At 59.3% G+C, this 22,249-nt stretch overlaps 1 protein-coding gene across 3 annotated transcripts in view; it reads right to left on the bottom strand.

The window, feature by feature from the left end:
* Nucleotides 1–22,249, bottom strand: part of Myh9 (myosin heavy chain 9) — an 81,875-nt gene that overhangs the window by 26,663 nt on the left and 32,963 nt on the right. For all 3 annotated transcript variants that reach the window (XM_026410190.2, XM_077798721.1, XM_077798722.1), the window contains exons 3-10: nt 19,185–19,341; nt 8,204–8,231; nt 7,287–7,380; nt 3,357–3,449; nt 2,788–2,851; nt 2,258–2,356; nt 1,753–1,896; nt 775–870 (exon numbers count right to left, since the gene is read on the bottom strand). In XM_026410190.2, coding sequence (XP_026265975.1) covers nt 775–870; nt 1,753–1,896; nt 2,258–2,356; nt 2,788–2,851; nt 3,357–3,449; nt 7,287–7,380; nt 8,204–8,231; nt 19,185–19,341 — 775 coding nt within the window. The remainder of the gene's footprint in view (nt 1–774; nt 871–1,752; nt 1,897–2,257; nt 2,357–2,787; nt 2,852–3,356; nt 3,450–7,286; nt 7,381–8,203; nt 8,232–19,184; nt 19,342–22,249) is intronic.

Here is a 22,249-nt window from a genome sequence, read left to right as displayed (position 1 = left end):
AGACCTGGTATCCTTCACCCCCATGGAGTCCCGGGACAGGTGGGCAGACCAGCCTAGTGCCAAAGGCACAGGGCCTAAGGCCCTAGAGGAGTGCCCTGGACAAGTCATATGCCCCATGTGAAATCTAGTGCCAGGCACAGTGGCTCGTGCCCATCCTCCCAGCTGCTGGGGAGGCTGAGGCAAGAGGATCACAAATTCAAGGCCAGACTGGGCAATGTAGAGAGACCCTGACTCACACTAAAGAGAGCTACAGATGCAGCTCAAAGATAGAGCTCCTGCTCAGCAAGGCCCTGGTTTCCATCTCCCGTCTCACTGATACACACACACACACACACACACACACACTCACACACACACACACACACTTTTTTTTTTTTTTCCAAAAGCAGAATAACTTCAACGGAGTCGTGTGCAGTCAGCCACGGGAATACGTGAGGCCAGACCAGGTACAACAACACATGAGGTCACAATCCAGACCCTCGCACTATTTGGCCCTACGGCAAAAGCCACTCCATCGGTAACCGAGAGGAGAGGTCTGGATTCGGCAGGAAGAGGGAGGCCCTGACCCACACGACCAGTTCTTCTAGCTCATTCTGATGTTCACCCAGGGTCACGTTCACGGGAATTTTATGTCTCTACAAAGCACACTCCGGGATACCCAGCCACAAATGCAAAACTTCAGAGGGTCTGGGACTCCTAGAAGATGCTCACTGCTGAGCAACTCCCCAGCTGGGCACCTGCCCTGACTGCAGGCGCGAGGAGAGGTGCGGTTACCTGTGTTGTCAGGCATGGACGCCTGGTCGGTGTTGCGCTCCTTCTTGAAGACGATGTTGCCAAGCTGCAGCACCCCCGAGATGACCCGCAGCAAGCCTTAGGGTGACAGAGGCCGGTCAGCAATTGACTCAGGCAGGAGGAAGCCCCTCTCCCACTGGTAGCCACTCCCGCAGAGACCCTGAGCATAAGCCAGGCAGGGACGCCACGTTCCCAGGGGCCCCAGGTCTGGTCTACTGGCATGTGGTGGTCCAGCTGCCCTAGAGGGCTCACCACCTCCCTGCCAGTGTGGCCTCTATCCCCTCGCAGAACTCAGCTTGGGCGGCCCTAGGCTCAGACAGCATCTGTCCACACTTCCAACATTCCTAAAGCTGAGCAGGGACACACCTGAAGCCCTGGCCCACCACTTTTCTTTAAAGTTTCATTGGAACACAGCATGGCCCATGCATTTACATATTATCTGTGGCTGAGCAAAGATGGCTGTGTCAACAAACCCTGTCCCACCACCCCCAACAAAACAGCTAGAAATCAGGGTACTTTCTCCCCAGGCCCCATCTGTCCACAGACGCTTATTTGCCTCAAGCCGGCAGAGGACACAGGTCCCCTTTACCGTCCCTCAAGGGACCTGAGGACACAGGCCCCCTTTACCGTCCCTCGAGGGACCTGAGGACACAGGCCATCCCACACTGCTGTTTGTTCTGAGCTCTGCCCAGGAGAAGAGCCCACACGGGCACAGGCAGCAGGGCTGCAGCAGCGGCCTGTCCCAGCCGATACGCACATCATTTGCCCCCCTCTGCAAGTGCCTGTGGGCCACCAGGAATGACCGCCTGCAGCTCTAACCCCACCCGCTCAGGGTCCTCCTGCCCCTCTATAGGGCCCTCAGCAGGAGGCTCCCCAAGGCCTGTCGACTCCCCCGAGGCCCCGGACAGCACCATGGCCAGCCCCGCCTGCCCCTCCCACCCACAGGAGGCCAGGCCCTACCCATCTGCTCGTCTTCTGGGATGCCCATGATCCTCATGGCCTCCATGGTCTCCTGGAACATGTCCTTGTCCTGCTGCCCAGGGATGGTGACGTGCCCATTGGACAGGAAGCGGTACTTGTTGTATGGCTCCAACAGAAGGTCAGCTGTGAGGGGTGAGGGCAAGGGCGGGTCAGTGAGGCACTGAAAGCCAAGGCTTCTGCCAACACTGTGACCTCAGACTTGGGAATGGGGAGCAGACCTCAGCCAGTAAGGCACTGGGAGCTGCAGGGTGGTGGCACTGCCAGCTCTTCAGGGGACGAGACTGGCACACATGAGCCACAGAAGGGTGGCAGGCCCGTTGGCGTGCAGTTGTGCCTGCGACATGCCCACCCTCCACCGCATGCTTAGAAGCCAGACCCGTCCCCAGGATGGATGGGAGGTGGGAGACATTCTCACTCCTCCTCTCCAAGGCACCCCCAGGCTCACCCCCCAGTGGGTGCCACCCACCCCCAGGGCACAACTCACTCTTGAGGTGCTCGCCAGCCCCAGACAGCAGGTAGTAGAAGATATGGAAGGTCCGCTCCTCCTTGGCTTGGCGGATGGCCCGAGATTTCTCCAGAAGGTCTTTGCAGATGTTGAGGAACAACACAGGTTGAGGGAGGCCCGCTACCTGGGTTCCACACTCTAGCTCGTCCAGTAGAGCAGCCTGCATCCTGGGGAGCCTGACCTGCCTAAAGGTCCCCTTCAGACGACGACAGGAGGGCAGAATACCCCCTAAGCCCAGGGCCTGACATGGGTGCAGGGGAGGCACAGAGGAGCGTCTACCCGGACAGCAGCCGCTGGGGGCCACGCTGGGGGATTTTAACAGCTCCTTCCAGATCCACACAGAACCTTGTCTGGCCAGCCAAACTCCCGAGCTCTGTGCTCATCCTGGTCCTTCCCAACCCCACAGAAGAGGCATCGAGGGGAAATGCTGAAATCAGGGCCAGCTTCTCTGGTGACTGCTAGTTCCCCCCAGACCCCCACTTCTTATTTCAACTAAACCACAAGGATACAGGTCTCAATGTTGGCACCCACGATGTAGCCATTGACATCAAAGTTGATGCGAATGAACTTGCCCTGAGGAAAGAACAAGAGATCAGAGGCTCTACCCAGCCGGGCAGCAAGGAGCCCTGCTTCCACATCAGGAGGCACAGGCTGGAGAGAGAACCAAGGGCCTACGGGTGCCAGGCCCACGCGGCACCCAGGATTTGCAGACACCATGCTGCCCGGAGCTGGGCTGGTGCCCAGAACTGGCCAGTCTGTGCCGGCTCCTCTGAGGGGAGGCAGGGAGGCCTGTCACCACAGAGCTCCTCTCTGTGCCATCTAGTCTGGGTGCCACCAGGACACTGGCTCCTGCAGGAGCCTGGGAGCTACGGGGGACTCCCAGCTCTCTCCCTGGCTCTTCCCAGCTTTAACGGAAGAGGCCGAGTCAACTACTTATGGCCATCTGGATGAAGAGGCGAGGGCAGGTCTGTGTGGAGGGGACCCCAAACAGCCCCCTGGGCCAGTAAGCACCAGGTTTGACCTTTCCTCATTTCTGAGGCGAGAGTCTCTGTCCCCCAAAGTGCCGCCTGCTACTCACGAATCGTGAGGAGTTGTCGTTCTTCACGGTCTTGGCGTTCCCAAAGGCCTCCAGGATGGGGTTGGCCTGCAGCAGCTGCCGCTCCAGCTCCCCCTGCAAAGGAACCAGAGCCTTGGTGGAGGCCGAGCAGCTCGGGGACTGCAGGCCGCCCGCCCGCCCACAGACGAGCGCAGCAGAGCCAGGTCCGCAGCCCCACATGCCAGGGACAGGCTTCCGGTGGCGCTGGCAGCTGCGGCTCCACCCTTGGCCAGGCTCCCACATCACCCAGGTGCCACATTCCCACCAGGCTGTGGAAATCCTGACCCGTCTGAGCGTCCATCAGCTGCGTGAGCAGCAGCCCTCTTGGGGGTGCGGGAGGCTCCCGGAGCTCCAGAAACCTGGCCAGAGGCGTGTGTCTGAGAGCAGCATGTGGACTAAGAAGGGACATGGTGGCACTGTCCTTCTCTGAACAGAGAGAGCTGTGTATGTCACCACTGCCCCGTGTCTCTAATCTCCAGGTTTCCTTTCACAGGGTGAAGGACAGCTCATTTCACGTCCACCCTCATTAGCACTTCCCTGTCCCCACCAGCCCCCTCCCTGCCACCTCCACACCACTCCTGCCACAGCAGGTATCTGAGCACAGGTTCAGCAAGGCCCACCCGGGTCTGTACCGCTCAAAGTCAATGAACCCAACTGTGGACTGGTGCTGTCGGGAGACAAAAGCCACTTGGGTCCCCACAGCCTCGTAATACCCCAGCGGACTTCAGGGAGGCTCTGCTTCACAAAAGGGGAAGCCGAGGTTCGGTGGAGGAATGATCTGCCCAAGGGCAGCAGCTACCATCCAGCAAAGCAGGTCAAGTTGAGTCTTCTACCTCACCATCAGCCACTGTGACCACCTCCACCTGCCCCATCCCACAGCGAGGCCCTGCCCCAGCAGCTCAGATCAACTCTGGAAACACATGCTCTGAGCACAGGTTCAGCAAGGCCCACCCGAGTCTGTGCCACTCATCAAGGCCCAGTAATGACCAGGACTCTCACTCCCCCAGACAGCCTGGACCCTCTGGGGGAAAGGCCTCACAGGCCAAGTTGGTGGGTAGGTGCGGTCATCAGTGAGACGGGGGTGGGGGAGTCAGGGCTTTACGGGAACACTTTACAGGAACACTCACGCTGCCTGGGAGCCGCGAGAGGAAAGCTGGCCACAGCAGGGCTCCCGCAAGGCAGGCCACCAGCACACCTGTGGCAAGCTGTCCTCCGCAAGGCACTGAGGATGCCCTGGAGGCTGCCACCGCAGGTCGGTCGCATCCCAGCTGCAGGCGGAAAACCACTGGCAGCCCCAGGGCAGGGACAGAGCCTCCTCCTCCACAGCCACCCTGGGCCAGGGCACCTCCCAGGCTGGGGAAGCCTTCACTCGAGGGCCACATGGTAAGGGGTGCCTGGTGCCTAGGAAGGGTCATCAGATCCAGGCTGAGGGGAAGGAGCTGCCTCACAGAGCAGGCCCCACGTGAGCAGGGAGAGGTAACCAGACACCCGGCTCCACCCAGCCTCGGGCGGGCCTGGAAGTGGCCCCTGGGAAGTCCTCTGAGGCAGCCCTCAGAGCCAGATCTGGGTGGGAGCTACTCCCCACCCACCAAAAATGTTCACGGCAAAGCCCAGGCCAGGCCGCCAGGCTGGCGGAGCCACTCCCGTTCCCGCAGACAGAGAGCGTGGCCCCGCCAGTCTGCGCCGCCTGCTTGGAGGCAAAGCTGAGGTCCCTGTTCAGAGCCACACACAGCGGAAAGTGGGACCAGGTGCCAACCGGGAGCAGGCACTCTGGATGCAGCGCAGAGTTGCCTGCTGAACAGGGGGACGGCCGAGTTGTGCGTTTCTCTTTATCAACACCTAACTGGGCACAAAAGAGACTGATTTTGGGGGGAAATCTACCATATGAAATGATGAGGTGGGTGGTGGTGGTGCCCGTTCCTAGGTCTGGAAGGCTCTACCAGGTGTTGTTTCTGCCAGGAGGGCTCCAAAATGGGGGCCAGGGCAAGTGTCACGGGCCACAGTACAGAAGTCTACCCGGAGAGACCCTCCACCCAAGCTCAGTTAGATACTATCTGCAGGTTTTGGGCTGGTCAACTGGGTCACTGTAAGTGAGAGAGAGAGAGAGGGCTGTGTCCCGAGATGCCAGGACAGGCCCCTGAATACAGGACCAGCCAACCAAGTTCAAGAGTGTTCCGTGTTTCGCATCTCAGCTGCAGGCGGAAAACCAGAGCGCAGCTTCAGCGTGGAAATCAACCCAACTAGCCAACGGCCTTTTACACTGAGGGCCTGAACAGTGAGTGGACACCAGAGGCCACCTATATTCAGCCACACCAGATAGACACAAAGCCAGGGACAGGTTGACCACCACACACCAGATTTTGACACCTCTGCTCCTACCAGCCCCTCTAATCCCCCCACAGGTCGTCTGGCTGGGTGCTGGGGGCCTGCCCTCCCACCTACAGCTGGAGACCCAGACATAAGGCGTGTGGGTCTCTTTTACTGCTCTCTAATTGTAGTCCTGTCTCCCGTCCTCAGGGCAGGGACTCCAGTGTCACCCTGCCGAGAACCAGTCACATACCAGGCATTCAATAAATAGCTGGGAAACGGATTTTACTGCAAATTCACAGAAGGAAAACCACAGATAGAACTCCTAACCCCACACTCTATTTTTTAAAATAGGCCTCCAAAAAAGAGCGGAAAATGGGGGGGTGCAGAAAGAGGAGGAAAAAGAGACTTTATTAGTTTCTAAATATAACTCCTCATGCCCCGTGGAAAAAAGACTCAGAGTCTTGAGAAGTCTGGCACAGGCAAAGTTGCTCCTGGTCCAGTTCTAGAAGTCTGTGCACGAGCACCTTCTGAGGACACACAGGTCTGCACCAGACACATACCTCCGCGTAGGTAGAACTCTGTGCGCAGCACAGCCGAGGGCGGCGGCCCCGCCCCGGTCTCAGGAGAAGCTGCTGGGCAGTTTAGGTGTGCTCCAGAGCGAGCCCACGGTCCCGCTTCAGACCCCCCCCCCCCGCCCCCAGACTCTAGTGTGGGGCCTTCCGGCACTGCTTCAGCAGTGAGGAGGCAGGTGAGGGCGCCTGCACATCCAGTCCAGATCACTGAGAGCGTGGGGCCCCGGGACAGCACACACCCATTCCCCGGGGCCAAGGCTGCCCTCTGCATGGGACATGACAGGTGTCGTGCACTGTGTGGAAATCTGGGCAGCACCAGAGTCTGAGGACAGCTGGGCTGTACCCAACCTGCAGGGCTGTCACTGCAGAGTGCACCAGAGGCCACTGTGTGCCACACCCAGCCCATCCTGCAAGACAGAAAGTGAGCTGAGCCTACGGAGAAGAGTTCTAGCTGCAGAAGGTGACAACAGTGTGGAGTGAGAAGCTGCTTAGTCAAGGGCACACGATGGCAGCACACACATTCCAGGTGCAGACGTGCAGTACGTGCAGCTCACCTAGCCAGGACGCCGCTGGGTCACCAAATCCACCAAGAGGGAGGGGAGAAAAGCGGAGGTGAGACAGCTTTCCACGAACCCTTTCTTCCTGGGGGCTGCCCGCCCAGAGGCATCAACAGCAGGAAGAGAACAGGGACGCAAGGCAGGACTGCCTGAGGTCCCCAGAGCCTCCATCAACTCAGAGCCACGCCTCGTGCCTCTCTTCCCGCCTCAGAGGTGGTGGACTCGCAGCAGTTGGCTGCAATGCCAAGAGTGCTGCTAAGCAGACCCTGGGACAGCTCCGGTTCCCATAGCAACTCAGGAAGTCGGGCGCTGAGGGCAGAACAGGCTGCACCACCAGACCACTCCCAAGACTGCGCTAGGTGGGGCAGGCCTCGGTGGCGCTCCCCAGAGCACCCTCACTGGAAGCCACCATCCTCAGGTCGTCCTCCGTCAACCCACCTGAGGCCCTCAACAGAGCGTGGCCCGGAACTCACCTGGTCCTTCTTGCTCTTGTGTGAGGAGGCCACGTGTGCCAGGTACTGGATAACTTTCTTGGTGTTCTCTGTCTTGCCTGCTCCGGACTCTCCGCTGCAAGAATCAAGCAAGTCCTTGGGTGAGACAGGGCCACCTCCCTGGCCTCTGTCCCTCTCCACCATGCTCATTATCTACCATCCTGCCCTTGTGTTGAGTGCCCACAAGGGACCAACACTACTGGCAGAGAAGGGGACAGCCAACGAAAGGCTAACTTCTGCAGCCCTCCCTTAGACCATTTCCCACGGCCTTCTAGAGGCTGGACAAAAGTCAGCTCATGTCTGCTGCCCGCCCTGTCGCTTGGCAGCCTCTCAGCCGAGTGTTAGGAATCAGTGTGGAGCAGCTGCTGACTTAGGGGTCGAAGGTGCTAACACATGTTGCTCTGAAACTTCACTTGGAGGTGTGCCCTGGGCCATGGGTTGACTTATTTCTGTGTTAGGTTCAGAGGTCACCAGCATCAACCTAAATCTAGGTAAGAAGGCCACTCTTCAGAGCCAGAGGGAGTGCTCTGCTGGGGGCTCTGAGGCCAGTCGGGTCCCAGAAGACTCCTGGTTCTGCTCCTCCAGGAGCCCCCACCCACCTGCCCTCCTGGGCCCCTGCCACCTGCCCCTAAAGGAGGCCAGTGGAGTTTCTGCAGGGAAGGGGCAGGAAGCGCCTGACCCCAACTCCTGTCCCTGGGAAGAACTTGTCACCTGGGGCCTTGCAGGGTAAGAATAGTCTTTCCGCAGGACAAGGGTGGGTTCCATCGAGAGAGAGAGAGAGAGAGAGAGAGAGAGAGAGAGAGAGAGAGAGAGAGAGAGAGAGAACAAACAAGGAGGGGAAAGAGGACAGGAGAGAGGAGCTGGAGACAGGCCCCAGCGCCCAGACACGGGACACTTACGTGCACAGAATGGACTGGTCCTCGCGGTCTGAAACAGAGGAGACGCTTGGTTACGCTTTGGCTAGATTCAGGAGCCCCCCGTCTGGCCCCAGAAGAGCTGCCCATTTCCCAGCCAAGGAGCACAAAGACTTCGAGGACCCCCTGCAGGGGACCCTCACCACCGCCACGACAGGCCGACCAGGCTGAGCGGCCATGGGCCTCACTGGAGGAGGACATGCACGAGTGGGTAGCAGAGCCGGGGCCGCCACGCCAGACCTCAGGTGCCCGCCACCAACCCCGCCCCAGGAGACCCGAGCCCACTGCTTCTCCCACCCTGGAGGAAGCGGGGCTCCGGAAGCTCCTGAGGCCCTGCGCCGAGCCAAGGTGCAGCCAGCACTTGCGTCTGCAGCTGTGCTAGGGCCTGTGGCACGTGCTCTGGACGCTGTCCCGCTTCAGTGGGGGACACTGCTGAAGACAAGGCCTGGCGCAGGGAGCAGCCTCACCAGCAGGGAGACACCTGCGACTGGGTGGTGAGCTGCTGTGGGTGGTGGCACATGTCCAGGACACACCCCAACACCAGCAGGCGTTCGGTGGGGTCACTCTCAAGGGAGTGTGGAAAGAAGGGCAGCTTCTGACAAGCGTCGGTGACAGCCTGTTCTTGGGGCTGGTGCTGGGAACCTCTGGCAAAGATCCCCAGCTCCTGGGAACTGCTCGGCGAGGAAGGCTATAAACATGCTCCTGGGAGGGGGACAGCAGAGCCCACCCTGAAGCCGAGCTGGATGGACAGGCTTTAGGACTACTGGGCCCAGGTCAGTGCTGCCGTCCAGTCTTCAGCAGCAGCTAAAATCACAAACTCATTTTTCCCCATTTTCTCTCACACCCTACCGCTCCCCTGCCCCCACCCCCACGGACGGACGCCTGGATCAGCCCAGGCCACCTCCAGGTCTGCGGGGGCGGCGTGTGATCCTGGCTCTCAGCTTCCACAACACAGAGCAGACGTGCTACTCACTCCCCGCAGGATTTGTCCATCCAACAGATGACACGTGTGGCCCTGCTGCGGCACCTGTGAAGTGAGCCCCCGGATGGCCTCCTCTCCTCCCACCAGGAGACTGCTGTGACCGGGTGGCCGCGGCACTGGGGCACTGTCAGGGCCGCAGCAGGGGCAGTCGAGGGGCACGGGGACCGGGGCTTATCAGTAAGGGGCAGGAAACACAGGTGCGGAGTCTGTGACCCACTCCCCCTGGGTGACAGCCGGCGCAGGGCCCTGCTTGCCACAGCACGGGGAGAGCGGCTCCCGGTGAGCCGGTGCATGGCCTCGGGAGTCGGATTCACCTCCCCTGGGCCGACTTTCCCCAGTGCCTGATCTCGGCAGCGCCCGGGGCTGGGCACCTACTCTCATCCCAGGAAGAACGGGCCTCAGAGCCCACACCAACGGCAGCTGCCCCTGCCTCGGCGCAGCCTTCCTCCCCGCCCTAATAAATGTCTACAGGATGAGAGAGGAGCACGGCCACTAGTACTCCAATGTGACAGCCACTGGGGAATGCCCTGGGGGCCACTTTCCTCCCGTCTTGTCTTTCCCATTGAACAGAATACTCAGGGCGGCGGGGCCAGGAGGGACACTACAGCACTCGGAGCCTGCCTGGGGCCCTGCCTCCCCCTCTGCAGCTCCTGCGGTCTGCCCAGCCGCGGGCATGTTTAGTCACCGCTCCACAAGCAGCAAGAATGTACCTGCGCGTACTGACGGGTCGTGAGCAGCAACCGCCCGACGCTACCATAAAAGGAAACGTTCTGCATCCCTTCCAGAAGGAACCGTTTTCCCAGAGCTGCCCAAGCCCAGTCCCGGGGATGGCTGGAATTCCTCTCAGTGTGCGGGGAGGAGTCAGAGCCCCCACACGGGAGGGCTGCACAGGAGGGAGCCTGGACACACAGGGACGTCTGCAGACTGTGTCCAACAGGCCTGGGCACACGGGGGCACACGTGCGTGTACTCAGGGCACACAGGGGCGTGTCCACAGGTACGCATGTGCACACACGAACACACAGCAGCCTGTGCAATCTCCAAGTTCCCACACCCCAGGGCTGGACTCTCACTGACCTCATCCTGCCCACTACTCCCACCTCCGCCCCGCCGACCCTTGCCTCCATCTCCTGAGGCCCAGTTACCACTGTCCACACAGCCAGGACACACTTTGAAGGAACCCGACTTTGCTTTGCCAGGAGACTCATGGGGGCTAAAGCATTCAGAATGGAAGGCTGACAGGAGGCCGTCCTCATTTCTCCATCCCTGGCCCGCCCCTCAGCCTCCCAAGTCCACCTGCCCCAAACTAGGGCTCCTCACACCTGCAGCGGGGCCTGCAGCCTGGCAGGTCTTAGACTATCGTCTCTGTGGCCACACAATAACCTCGCAAGGTAGACGGGGCAGGAAGAACTGCTCCCGCTTTGCGTCTTTCTCAGTGGCCTGGGTTTGTTCCTGAGCTCAGATCACCTCTACTGCTGGTGGTGCAAGTCCAAACCAGCCTCAGCAAAAAGCAAGGGACTAAGCAACTCAGTGAGACCCTGTCTCTAAATAAAATACAAAATAGGGCCGGGGATGTGCTCAGTGGTTGAGAGCCCTGAGTTGAATCCCTGGTACCAAAAAAAAAAAAAAAAAGATTTTCCTGCAGGCACAGGCTCTGGCTTGACCCAGTTCGTCCTGCCTTCCCCTGCCCCATGCATTCTGGCAGGGACCCTCCTCGATGCTCATGCCATCAGCCTGGCCCCACGTTGTCATCTCAGGGGACGAGGACACTCGGAGTCCAGCCCGAGCTGCCTGGGGTCTTAGGCTGTGAACACGCCTTCCTCCCTGCACGCTGGAGGAGGCCCGGCCCTGGGCAGCGCACACACCCACCAGGGACCACCCTGTTCTGGGACAGACAGCACCTGAGCCCTCCTGTTTGTTCCTGCCCCATCTTGAAGGTGGTGGGGACAGAGACAGGTCTATGATTCTTCTGCTGTGGAGTCTCAAAAAAGCAGCAACCTTACCTCCAATAAGTCTTCCCGAGTGCCTGAGTGGGGGACAGCACTGGGATCAGTGCATGTGGGCAGGCACCCAGGCTGCTGTCCTCAAACCACCCCCCCCCCATGCAGCTGCTTCTCTAGTTCCCTGCTGAGCCCTGCTTGAACCACAAGAAAGGGTTGAGTGAGTGACACACTCAGCGACCAGGCCGTTCCCTTCCCTGATGATATTTTAAACCTGAAAAGCCCCAAGGCCAACTGAGCCCATGCAGTGAAGTCACTTGAGCTGCCGGCCGGTGCCCAGGAGCCTCCAGCCAACTCAGAAGGCTTCGGTGGGAGGGCGCCTGGCTGCAGGTATCCTGCCCAAGAACTGCAGCCCAGGTAGACGTCGGGGCCTTATCGCTCACTTCCTCTCTGAGAGGAGCTGTGGCTGATTCTTGTCCATAAAAGGCCACGAGGCTCACACAGCTGTGACATCAGCCTGACAGGAAGTACAGGAGGAAGGGAGCAGGGCCTGGCTCACCAGGAGCCACTGCTGGAGACTGACTTGGGCCTGGCTCACCAGGAGCCACTGCTGGAGACTGACTTGTGGCCAGGCTCTGGGGGACGGTGCCTGCAGGGGTTCCTGTGGAGTAAGTCTTGCAGGGCTACCGTGGGAGAGTGTCCTGCCTTGGGACCCACCTCTGGGTGCACAGGGCTCTTGGGAACTGACTGAGAAACGGAACAGACCCTGAGACTCCACAGTTACTCCTCTGTGGACAGAATCTGGGTCTCAGAGGGTCTACATGAACTCCACCTTGACAGTCAGGGACTGGAGCCTCCGAGGGCACAGGTTCAGGTGCCTCAGCCTAGAGGTCAGGCTCTAAGTCCCCCAAACTCAGAGTCTATCAAAACCATCAGTCACAGAGCTGGGCCAGGAACCCAGGCCCTGGATCCCCGCCTTTCCTGAGCTCCTCTCCACTGAGAGCGCCTGCAGGCAGGCGCTGGGGACCACAGACAGACAGATGGGAGACGGACCGACTTCTCCACAGCCAGCCTGATTCCCAGCCTAGGTGACGGTGCTCGGGCAGCAGAAAGGGGGAGAAAAGGCAGAGGATTCCTATTGGCAGAAGCTGCAGGTCAGCGGGTGAGTGGAGGCCTGAGGTCTCAGAGTCCGCTGCCAGCCCCAGACTGTGCAGCACGCCCTGCATCTCCAGGACACACAGGTGGCCCAGAACCAGGGAGACAGTGGCTCGGCAGCAATCCAAGCCAGAGGCAGTTGGACTTGGCCAGGCAACTCCCCCCATGACCCATGACCCCTGCGCTCCTCAGTGGGGCTTGAACTTGCCCGGGAGGCCCAAGTCCCCAGGTGCAGAAGGGAGAAGGGCAGCCTTCCCCCCGGGCAGCCTGGGTGGTGAGAACCGAGCTCCTGGGACTGCTCATAACTTTCATTACGTCAGAGGGTGAGCAAGACCTCAGACGAGGCTTCTCTTCCCCAAAATGCACCAGCAGAACACAGGCAGTACCCCCGCAGAGGCCGCCTGGCAGGAGGGCCAGGCTAGCTGCAGGCTGCGTCTGGTGGGGGGGGGGTCGGGAGTGTCTCTGAGGCTGCCTCACAGGCAGCTCCAGCAGGTGTGTCAGGCCAGAGGACGGTCAAGGGTCAGCTCTGCCTTGCACTCACCCAACATTCCCCCTGGGAAAAGGAGAGGTGGGGTGGGAGGGGACCACTGCTGAATCCTGGAGAGAGGAAGAAGCAGGGTTCCCAGTCCTCAGAGAGGGAGCAAGAGAAGGAGGAGGACACCAGGACACAGAGCAAGACAGGTTCACGTAGGTAATGCTGGTGACGGGCCTGGTTCTGGGAGCACAAACAGCCCTACAAAGAGGACTCCACCCCCTGAGAAGGTGAGTCAAACCTGCTGGAGAACACCGACGGGAGGAGGTGAGCCGCAGTGGTGCAGGACGGCTCCTGGAGAACCCAGGGCTCCAGCTGCCTTGGAGAAGGGTGGCCAGTCCAGGGACAGGCACACTGGCCCCCAGGGCAGAAGATGCTCAAGAGCACAGCCAGGCCTCCTCTCCCCTCCGCCCAGGCCTGGGCCCTCCTGCATTTATTGGACCAGCTTGTGCTGGCCACATAAGACAACCTGCAGGGCCAGGGAGCATGAGTGGAAGGACACTCTGAGCCCCAAGGACACCCTGGGTTCTTAAGGGTTTATTACAAGAGTCAGCACTGGGTCAACAGCCTGGGTGAAGACCAGATGAACTTGAGTCCTGCAGGTTCTCTGAACTGGCAGCTTAATTCCAGAAACCTGACGGGTAGAGGAAGGCAACTCCTGCCCTGGTGTCCTGGGCCACAGCCCTCTGAAGTCTCAGCTGAAGTTGAGAATGCGCAGCTAAGTGGCCATGCTGGGCAGCCTGGGGGAGCCTGGCCATGCGGGTCAGAAGCACAGAAGGGCTTGGCCACCAGGGGCTTTACAGGGGGGTGGGTGGAGGACTAACAAACACGATGGTCTAGTTTTCAACCACACCAAGTTCCAGGTTCCAGGAGGGCACTCGGTCCTCCCGCTCAGCCAGCCCCAAGCGCAGCGCAGGCCCACTGGGTTGGGTTAAAAGCCAAACAGAAGTAAGTCCGAAGCTGTGCATGAGAAGCCTCTGTTCACCAGCTCCCTCTTCTAGAAAGGTTTTCTAGAAATAGACTGAAAAGGCTAGCCACACTGCCCCTGGGCAGTCTCAGTCCAGGGCTACGCCTTCCTCCTGGGGGTTGGAAGAAAACGGCCTCCTCAGTCCAGGGTCAGCGGGGACCACAGGCCAGCGTGGCCTCCCCGTCCACCGGCAGCACAGTGGGTAGAAGAGTGGTTCAGAGTCGCAGGACAGCAGACTCCAGAGCAGCACAGGGCCACAGGCACATCTGCTCCACGGCATTCCATGGTGGCCCCAGGGGACGGCACTGTGACCAGTCACTTCCTGTGCCTGCTGCTCCCAAGGCCCTGGACCCTCAGGAGCCTCTTTGAGGAGGTTAAAAAGCCCGCCGGGAGGATGCAGCTGGCTCTCTCTTGCTGAGCAAGCAGGGGTGTGGCCGGGACGGGGCGATGGCGGGGCTCACGGAGACGGTTCAGGCAGGATGCTGCAGGCTCGGTGGCCTGCGTCCCCAACTAGAGGGGCTTGTCACACACAGCACCTGCTCTCACTCTCAGCCTGCCACGTACGTCTTACCAACCCCGAGAAGCAGAGAGAAAACGTAGCTCCTTCACGGTCAATTGCCAAGCCCTGGCCAGGTCAGTTAGGAAGTGACAGAGCAGAGACCCTCCATCCATTCGCGGGCCTGCACGTGTGCTCTCTGCAAGGTGCCTGGTGCACGGAGGTGCTCACTAGCCCAATGGGACAGCTGGGCACAGGGCCTAGCCCTCCTGGGTGAGCCCACACTGCCCTCCTAGGCACATGGGACACACAAGGCCTGGCTCCAGGCGGCCCTGGCAGACAGCAGGGCCTTTGTGGCAGGGCTCATAGCCGCCCGCCGGCACATTCCTGCCTGAGTGGAGTCATGGCATCCGGGGCTTCCCACTGCTCCAGCTTTTCTGCGCCCCTGAAGCATCTCCCCGGCCTCTGAGGAACACAGTGGGCACTTCTGAGAAAGACCTTGTGAAGCAGTTCACAGGGCAGGGAGGATTTGGGGGGGGGGGGGGCTGCTCCTCGCCCTAATCTCCCCCTAACCACTGTCAGAGAGGAGAGGCCTTTAGCAACCAGCTGGAGGAGGGCCCAGGTGGGGGCGCCTGTGGGCCCTGCCCAGGGGATTAGGAGACCCTGGTTTCTGGGGCTGACCCCGCACACTGAGCACGAGCCAGCTGACTATCTGAGCCTGTCCCTCTACCTATGAATTACATGGACTATGAGGCTCAGATGTGAGGACAGCATACAAATTCCCCCCTTCACTGTTTATCCAAAAAGGCCGGTCAACCCTCAAGGGGAATGCAATCGCTCACTGGAGCCCTGGAGCGACTGCTCAGTGACAGGCCACTTCTGGCGCAGCTTTCCCTGAGAAGCAGAGGGGGGTGGGAGGGGGCAGCAAACAGTTCTCCTGGTGGCTCAGGCCTGGAATGAACGCAGCCCTGCTGCCGCCTCCCTAGAAATGCTAGAAGCTCATTAAAATACCACAGTCGCTGAAAGTGGACCAAACCCGGCACTGCCACCAGTTAACATCAGAGGACCTACGCTTTTCTACTCTGCTCCGGAGATAACTGGGCTCAAGACCAATTCTTTCCACTGGCCAGTTTGGCCAGTGGAGAGAATGTGGAGACCAGGGGGCCTGGCCACAGAGCGGGCCAGGAGAGCCATGTCCCAGTCCAGCCGGGCATGCTCAGACCATGTGCTTCTGCTGGCCGAATTCCACCCTGGGCCACACCTGCACCCCTGCTGCTGCCTGCCACAGGGGCCAGCGGCGCCCAGGTCACGCTCCTCTCACCTGGTGGCCTGCGACAGCTCAGAGCCTGTGGTGCTGTCGTAGAAACCTGAGGAATGGCCCCATTCCAAGGCTGAGAGCCCATGAACGGCCATTGACAGCAGAAGAACCAAAAGGGAGAGCCAGGGTGGGGCGGGTAACCAACCGTGTCACCACGACTTTAATCAAACCCAAGGCGGGGAATTCAAACAACAAAACTGCACGGGCACCTACGGGGTGGCCACAGGCCACCACCACCCTGGTCCCACCCACCTTCCCTGAACCCCGTGACACCCGACACTGGTGCCAGCCTCCACCTGGACCACCAGGCCTCCAGCAGCAGGACACCTGCACAGCCGCTTGGCAATCCATGCTCCATGGCCTGTCTCCATGGCCTGGTCCAGGGCACCAACGCTGCCATGACCCACCCTGTGCCCGCGGCTGATGGCACCAGGCTGTCCCAGCATTCCTCAGCAGGGGGTCAAATCCTTGCCAGAGGAGATCCAGGCAACCACGACTGAGGGACTGGCGCTGGCACCAAAGTCAAAGCACATGCAAAGCTTAATCCACGGGGCCTTAACTGAGGGAGATTCTGTCCCTGGGGGGACAACTGGTGGCAACGTCTGTGGACATTTTTGGTTGTCAGAACTGAAGAAAGAAGGTGCTGCTGATGGGTAGTGAACAGAGGCCAGGATACTGCTGAACACGCCACGGTGCTCAGGACTCGTCCCCACCTCAGAGACTTGCCCAGCCCTGAATGTCACCCATGCCAGGCTAGAGAAGCCTGGTTCAGTGTGACAAACAGGCAGAGTGACACATAACTCACTATGCAGACTGGAATGCTTTTCAAAGTGAGAGGATACTACTGCTAACAACTGCAGACACGGGCCTCGGGAGGCAGGGCTGTGCCGGCAGCCAGAGCATCTCACAGATGAAAGTCAGGAAAGTCTGGGAAGGGTCAAGGAGCTTGTCTCATAAAAGTCCCAAAGCCACCAGATAAATGCTAAGATGTCATAAGCTACAGTCAGCTCAGGAAGGAAATCTTTGTCTAGTTCTTGTTTCAAAAAAAAAGAAGAAGAAAAGGAACCATCTGGCCCTGCCTCGTAAGAAGACGGACAGAGAGCAAACCCGTTTCCCGCCAAAGCCAGGCGGGCGGCACGTGCCAAGACTTCAAGACGGAGAGTAGGAGAGTCTGGCGGCCTGCGGGGCTCCACCCGCCACCCTGACTCAGGGCCAGAACTGAGGCTCCTCCGGAACCTTCCTCACTAGTGAGCCACCTTGTCCTACACCGCCCACTTCTGCTCCTAACTTCCTCCCTGCCTGAGAACTAGCGGCCTGCGGCTCCTGGCTTTGCAGGTCCACCATGCACAACAGGAAGGAGATTTTCAACAGATTGGAAACATCCTTGTTTGTCAACGCAGGAGCTAATAAGCCGCAGCAAGTCCGACACCTTGCAGAAGACAAGGTGGAAACTGCTAAGACGGACAGGAGAAAGACGTGGACCCACCGTCTGCATAGACCACCCGGACCTCAGGTGCCCGCTGCAGACCCACTCCCACTGCTGGTCTCTGAAAGGCGAAACGCCGTCTCACCTGCCCCCAGTCAGGTAACTCCGTGTCCCCACTGAGTCCATCCTATTAGGACAACATAAAGGCAGTCCAGCTGCCCTCTCTTCCCCAGGTATTTCCAACCTATGCAGAACACAGGCACAAAGAGGACGGCACAGGCAAATCAAGTTTTTCTTGTTGTCACTGAACGAATAAAAGTCGGCGAATCTCTTGGGGAAAGGGTCCCAGAAGTTAGTGAAGGACATCTGGAAACCCAGATCCGGCACCCGGGGCTCCCGCAGCCACACGCCAGACGGCCACGCTGCTGCTATCAGAATGGGCTGCAGAAAAGGAAAGCCGCTGGCTAAGCGCTCAGATCCCAGGTCCCAGTGTGGGAACGTGCCCTCATGCAGTAGTTCGGATCCCACAACAACCCCAGAGCACACTTCCTGCTCCAGGCCAAGAGACGGCCAAGAGAAAACTGACTCATAACCTCTGGAGACAGCGATCCAGAGTCTCCTAGAGTCTCCCTTGAGTGCCTCCCCCAGACTGTCCTCATTAGCACCCTGAAACAGACACCCTACTTTAAAACTACAGGGCTGGCTTCCGAAGAATTCCAATAGATATGAACTCAGCCAAAGGCTAGGCCAAACTTGTGCACCCTTCATAATTCATACGCCTGACAGCAAAGCACCTTCTCCATGACACTGCGGGTGTGGGAAAGACACATGTCACCATCGGAAACCACGAGCTAGGACAAAATTGCTAATACTAATACTAATGATAAGATTCATTCCCACTGGCTATATAGACCACGATGTTGAAAGGAAACAGGATCAATAAAAACCACTGTCCACACAAGACAGGAGAACACGGCCCTGCCTGAAAGTCAGGTGCATGCCAGGCACTGGCTGAGCTCGGAGAATGTAAAAGCCACATGGGCCCTGGCCACATAGAAGGGAGAAAAATAAACAGAAGAGCAGAGGCTTGCCAGGCACAGAGGAGCGCCGGCCCTGCGGAGCAGAGAGACCTGCTGCAGAACTGCAAGGGCTTCCCTGCAGCAGAGCCCGAGAGGTGCCCAGGGCCCAGCGAGGAGGGGGCCGCGCTGCTGGAGATCGAGTACAGCCAACGAGGACAATGTGCATTCTAGACAGAGGACAGGGTTGGTGGCAGCAGAGGGAGGGCTCCAGGAGATGGGAGGCAAAGAACTGTGCAAGCTAGGACTAAGGCCAGGGCCACGGGGTCAGAGGGCGCCTGGATCAGAAATGATCCAAGAGAAAAAGCACAGATGTACTTCGGGGGTGTCAGGAGGGAGAGGGCACTGTGACGAGCCAGGCTTGGAGGAACAGCAGCTTGGAAGAAGCAGCTCGTGGCAACTGGGTGATGGTGTCCTGGGTGATGGACAGCGGATGAGGCCAACACACGGAGGAACCTTGGACAGAGGCCTGGGAGGGGGAGGAGCACCCCACACAAAGGCAGGGAGCTCAGTGAGTGACATGGCCCAGGCCCAGGAGCCAGATGAGAACTCAGGAGAGCAAGGGCTCCCCCCCCCCGCCCCGAGGAAGACGGAGCTGGGGGTGACTAGAGGTGAGAACCAGGCAGGAGCCCAGACCCGTTCTCCAAAACGCCTCACCAAGACGGGCCAGGGAGCACAGGCCAAGCCAGGGGGTGCAGAAGCCTCACAGGCTTCCTATCAGTCTTCCAAAGATAAACAAAACTCAAGCACATTTCCAGCAGGAAAGGGGGCGACTGGGAAGAGGGCAGAGGGGACTGTGCTGCCTCCTGAAATGAAGGGGACCCAGGAAGATAATCAGGAGACACATTTTCTAAAAGCTTCCAAAACAGTCTGTCAACATGCAAACCTGCCAATGGCCCTAGCTCCCATATGATGACTCCCATGTGATGCTGGCCACCAGGCAATGTCCCACTGCCAGCCACTAGGTCCACGAGACACAGAATGGGAGTTAGCAGCTACAGAGCCGTCGGAGGCCGTGGCTGGAGATGCGGCCCGGGGAGGCCAGGCAGGCGGCTCCCTGCTACAAGGCCCTCACCTTGCATCATACTCCTGTAGGCAGTGTCTGTGATGGCGTAGATGTGCGGTGGCATCTCGTGCCTCTTCTTGCCCTTGTACATTTCCACGATCTCCTCGGAGTAGATGGGCAGGTTCTTGTAAGGGTTGATGACCACGCAGAACAGGCCTGAATAGGTCTGGAAAGAAGAGAGCAGAGGAGTGGTCAGGGAGCCTCGTTCTCAACAGCGGGGAGACTGACAAGCAGCTCTGCTTCAAGGCCACGTCAGCCGGCGTGAGAGTGCTCCCAGGCGCCCCTGCTGCAGGTGGGGGTCACCCGCAACCTCCCCGCCTTCAACTGCACGGCAGCTGCCAGCTTTGTATGTTGACAGGCTGCACGTCAGGTGGGACCGCAGCACGGCAGACACAAGCCCAGCTCCAACACTCAGAGCCCCAGGCGACAAGAGCAGCAGAGAAAGGGAGCCGCTGCAGCCCAGGGAACTCAGTGGAGCCCGAGGTATTCTACCCTGAAGGGCTCCGGGGGACGCCGGGCGGAAGCTCTTGGTGCTCCTGAACCCACCTGAGCCTCGGTGGGCTCTGGACCCCTCCGAGCCAGCCCTCTCCCGGAGGCAAATCTCTCGAAAACTTAAAGGCCTCCTTCATGACCCCCGTGAGCCTTCTCCAAGACTCGGGTCTTCTCTAGCGGGAAGAAACTCAGTCAATACCCTTCACGTGAGCCCCTAAAATACACCCAGGACTGGAAATCTGACTCGAACAGATTACAATCGAACCCCAGGAGTCTGAGAGCCACGTTCAATTCCAAGCAAGGGCAAATGTCTTAACCTCTCACCCTCCGTTTCTCAATCTGTGAAATGGACGCAGAGACCCACACTGCATTGGGTAGTAACAAGGCAGAAGTAAGATTAAGTGCCTGGCACAGTGTCCATGTGGCTGTGGAGAGCAGCCCCGGGCAGGTGGGAGAGCCACTCCTGCGGCAGCAGGGTGAACGAGCTGCTGTCCTCGGAAGCCCACGTTACTGTGACCATTAATTGTTTTTCTAATAAATCTCCTGATGCCTTTTCCTCCAACCACCCAGACTCCCAACAGCTACACGAGACCCCCAAGACCAGGCAGGTGCCCAATTTGGGGGACCTGGATCTCCTTAAGCAGTTGGAGTGACCCAAGCACCATCTTCCTAGGAAGGTAGTCCTGACTCAGTTAAGGGACAACTGAGGGTCACAAGGTATTGGGCTCAGCCAGGAGCACACACAGGTCTCATAGCTGCCAACACCAACTGCCATGCTGGAGGAGGCCAGTTCTCTGGGCACCTACCTTCCACCTTGTCCTCCTCACGAGCTGCCTATGCCTTTGCTGCTCACAGATGTCCCCTCGAGCCACGAGCAGCCACCCTGAGGGGCTGCACCCTGCTGTCAACTGTGCCCTCTCCAGTCACCTCCAAAATGAGGTGGATCTTCTGGCTTAACCCAAAGACAAGGCCCACACAGGAACCAGGTGTGAAGACAATGGCCTTGGACTTTCCAGCAGCAACTGGACTGAGGTGGAACCCACCCACCACACACTGGTCCACGTGCAGAAGGATCCTGAGCTGGGACACAGCGAGGGCTTGTAGGAGGGGACTCGGGCCTGGGCCTTCCCTTCCCCTGGATGATCAGCCACTTCCCCTTCCAATGACTCTCTTCCCGAGGGACCAGGAAGTGCACACGTGGAGTTGGCAGCCCGTGGGCTTGGGCACCACAGAAGAAGGGAGTCAGGCAGGGACCTCTTCTGGTGTGCCCCTGTCAGTGTCGGGTGGGGACAAGACAGAAGGCCAGAGAGCAGTGAGGTCATCCCAGGAACTCCAGACAATCGAGCTTTGTTCTTGGGCTTTGAGAAAACCCACACTTGAGGAAATCCAGACCCATCAACGCCAAGGACACATGGGTACACGTAGGGAGTGCCACAGAGCCAGATGTTTAGAAACAGCTGGCATCAACAGCAAAAGGGGGCAGAGGGTCATGAGGACAGGTCTGTCAGCTGGGGAGGCAGATGGCCTGAGGAGGGGCTTGTGGGGCTCAAAGCTCTTTCTGTGGGCAAATCCCATCTAACCTGGGCGAGCGCCATGGGGCAAACACTCAGGTGGCAGGGAGCAGCCACACTGGACACTCACGGCAGCAGACCTTGAGGAGTGTCTTTGCCCCCACACAGTCACGCTCGGGAGCTGCTCATTCACAGGCTACAGAAGCTCTTTGTGCCCAACTGCTCCTGTCCCAGGGCCCTGCCCCCCGCGCCAAGGAAAAGAGAGCAGCTGTGCTGCAGCATCAGCCATGCCGCCCACGATGCCAGCAAGTGTGGCCCAGAGGCTCCTGCGGTCACAATGCGGAACCTTGTGCAGGGAGACGTGGCTGAGAATGTGGTGGCACCCCCCACCCCAGGCAGCCACCGAGGGCCTTGATCTTCCCACAGCTCTGCACCTGCTGGGGTCTCCACCAGGAAAACTCTGGGGACATTGGCTTCCCTCCTAGTGACACTGCTTAGCAGGAGGCCAGTCTAAAGGACCTGCACAAGGAGGTAAGCAGAGTCCTAGAGGAAAAGCTCTGGTGTCACATCACAGCTACGTGCATGTGCACACAGAGCCCTGCAAGTCACCTGCAGAACAGAGACACAGCAACTGGCGGCAAATGTGCTGAAGTTGGGGGGTGGTTTGTTTTGCTGGGAATCAAAGCCAGGGCCTCCAGCAGACAGACTGCCCCTCAGCAGAGGGCATCTTAGCAACTAATGCTCCTCCTCCTGGAGGGAGGGGGCCTGCGGCCAGGGAACAGTCAGGCATAGGCGGCCAGCCTGCCGCTCACCCGGTCCAAGTTAACAGCGGACACCAGAGGGGCCACGCAGAGGACCGGGTTACCTTCCCAGGACAGTGGCAGCACAGCAGTGCAGGCCTGCTGGAGCATCACCAAGTGCCCACAGGAGACCCTGCACGGCCACATCACATCCCACATGGTCAGTAAGGGACCTCGGGAGCTGGGCTTTAACCCAGGTCCTAGGGCTCCAACTCCAGGCTCCTGAGTGCTCTGCTTTACTGATCCAAGGCCATCCCAGTTCTGTGACACA

This window comes from Urocitellus parryii, chromosome 5 (genome assembly GCF_045843805.1).
Source record: "Urocitellus parryii isolate mUroPar1 chromosome 5, mUroPar1.hap1, whole genome shotgun sequence".
Classification (NCBI taxonomy): Eukaryota; Metazoa; Chordata; class Mammalia; order Rodentia; family Sciuridae; genus Urocitellus; species Urocitellus parryii.
The sequence above is the reverse complement of the archived record's forward strand: the minus strand, read 5'-3'. Positions and strand labels throughout refer to the sequence as shown.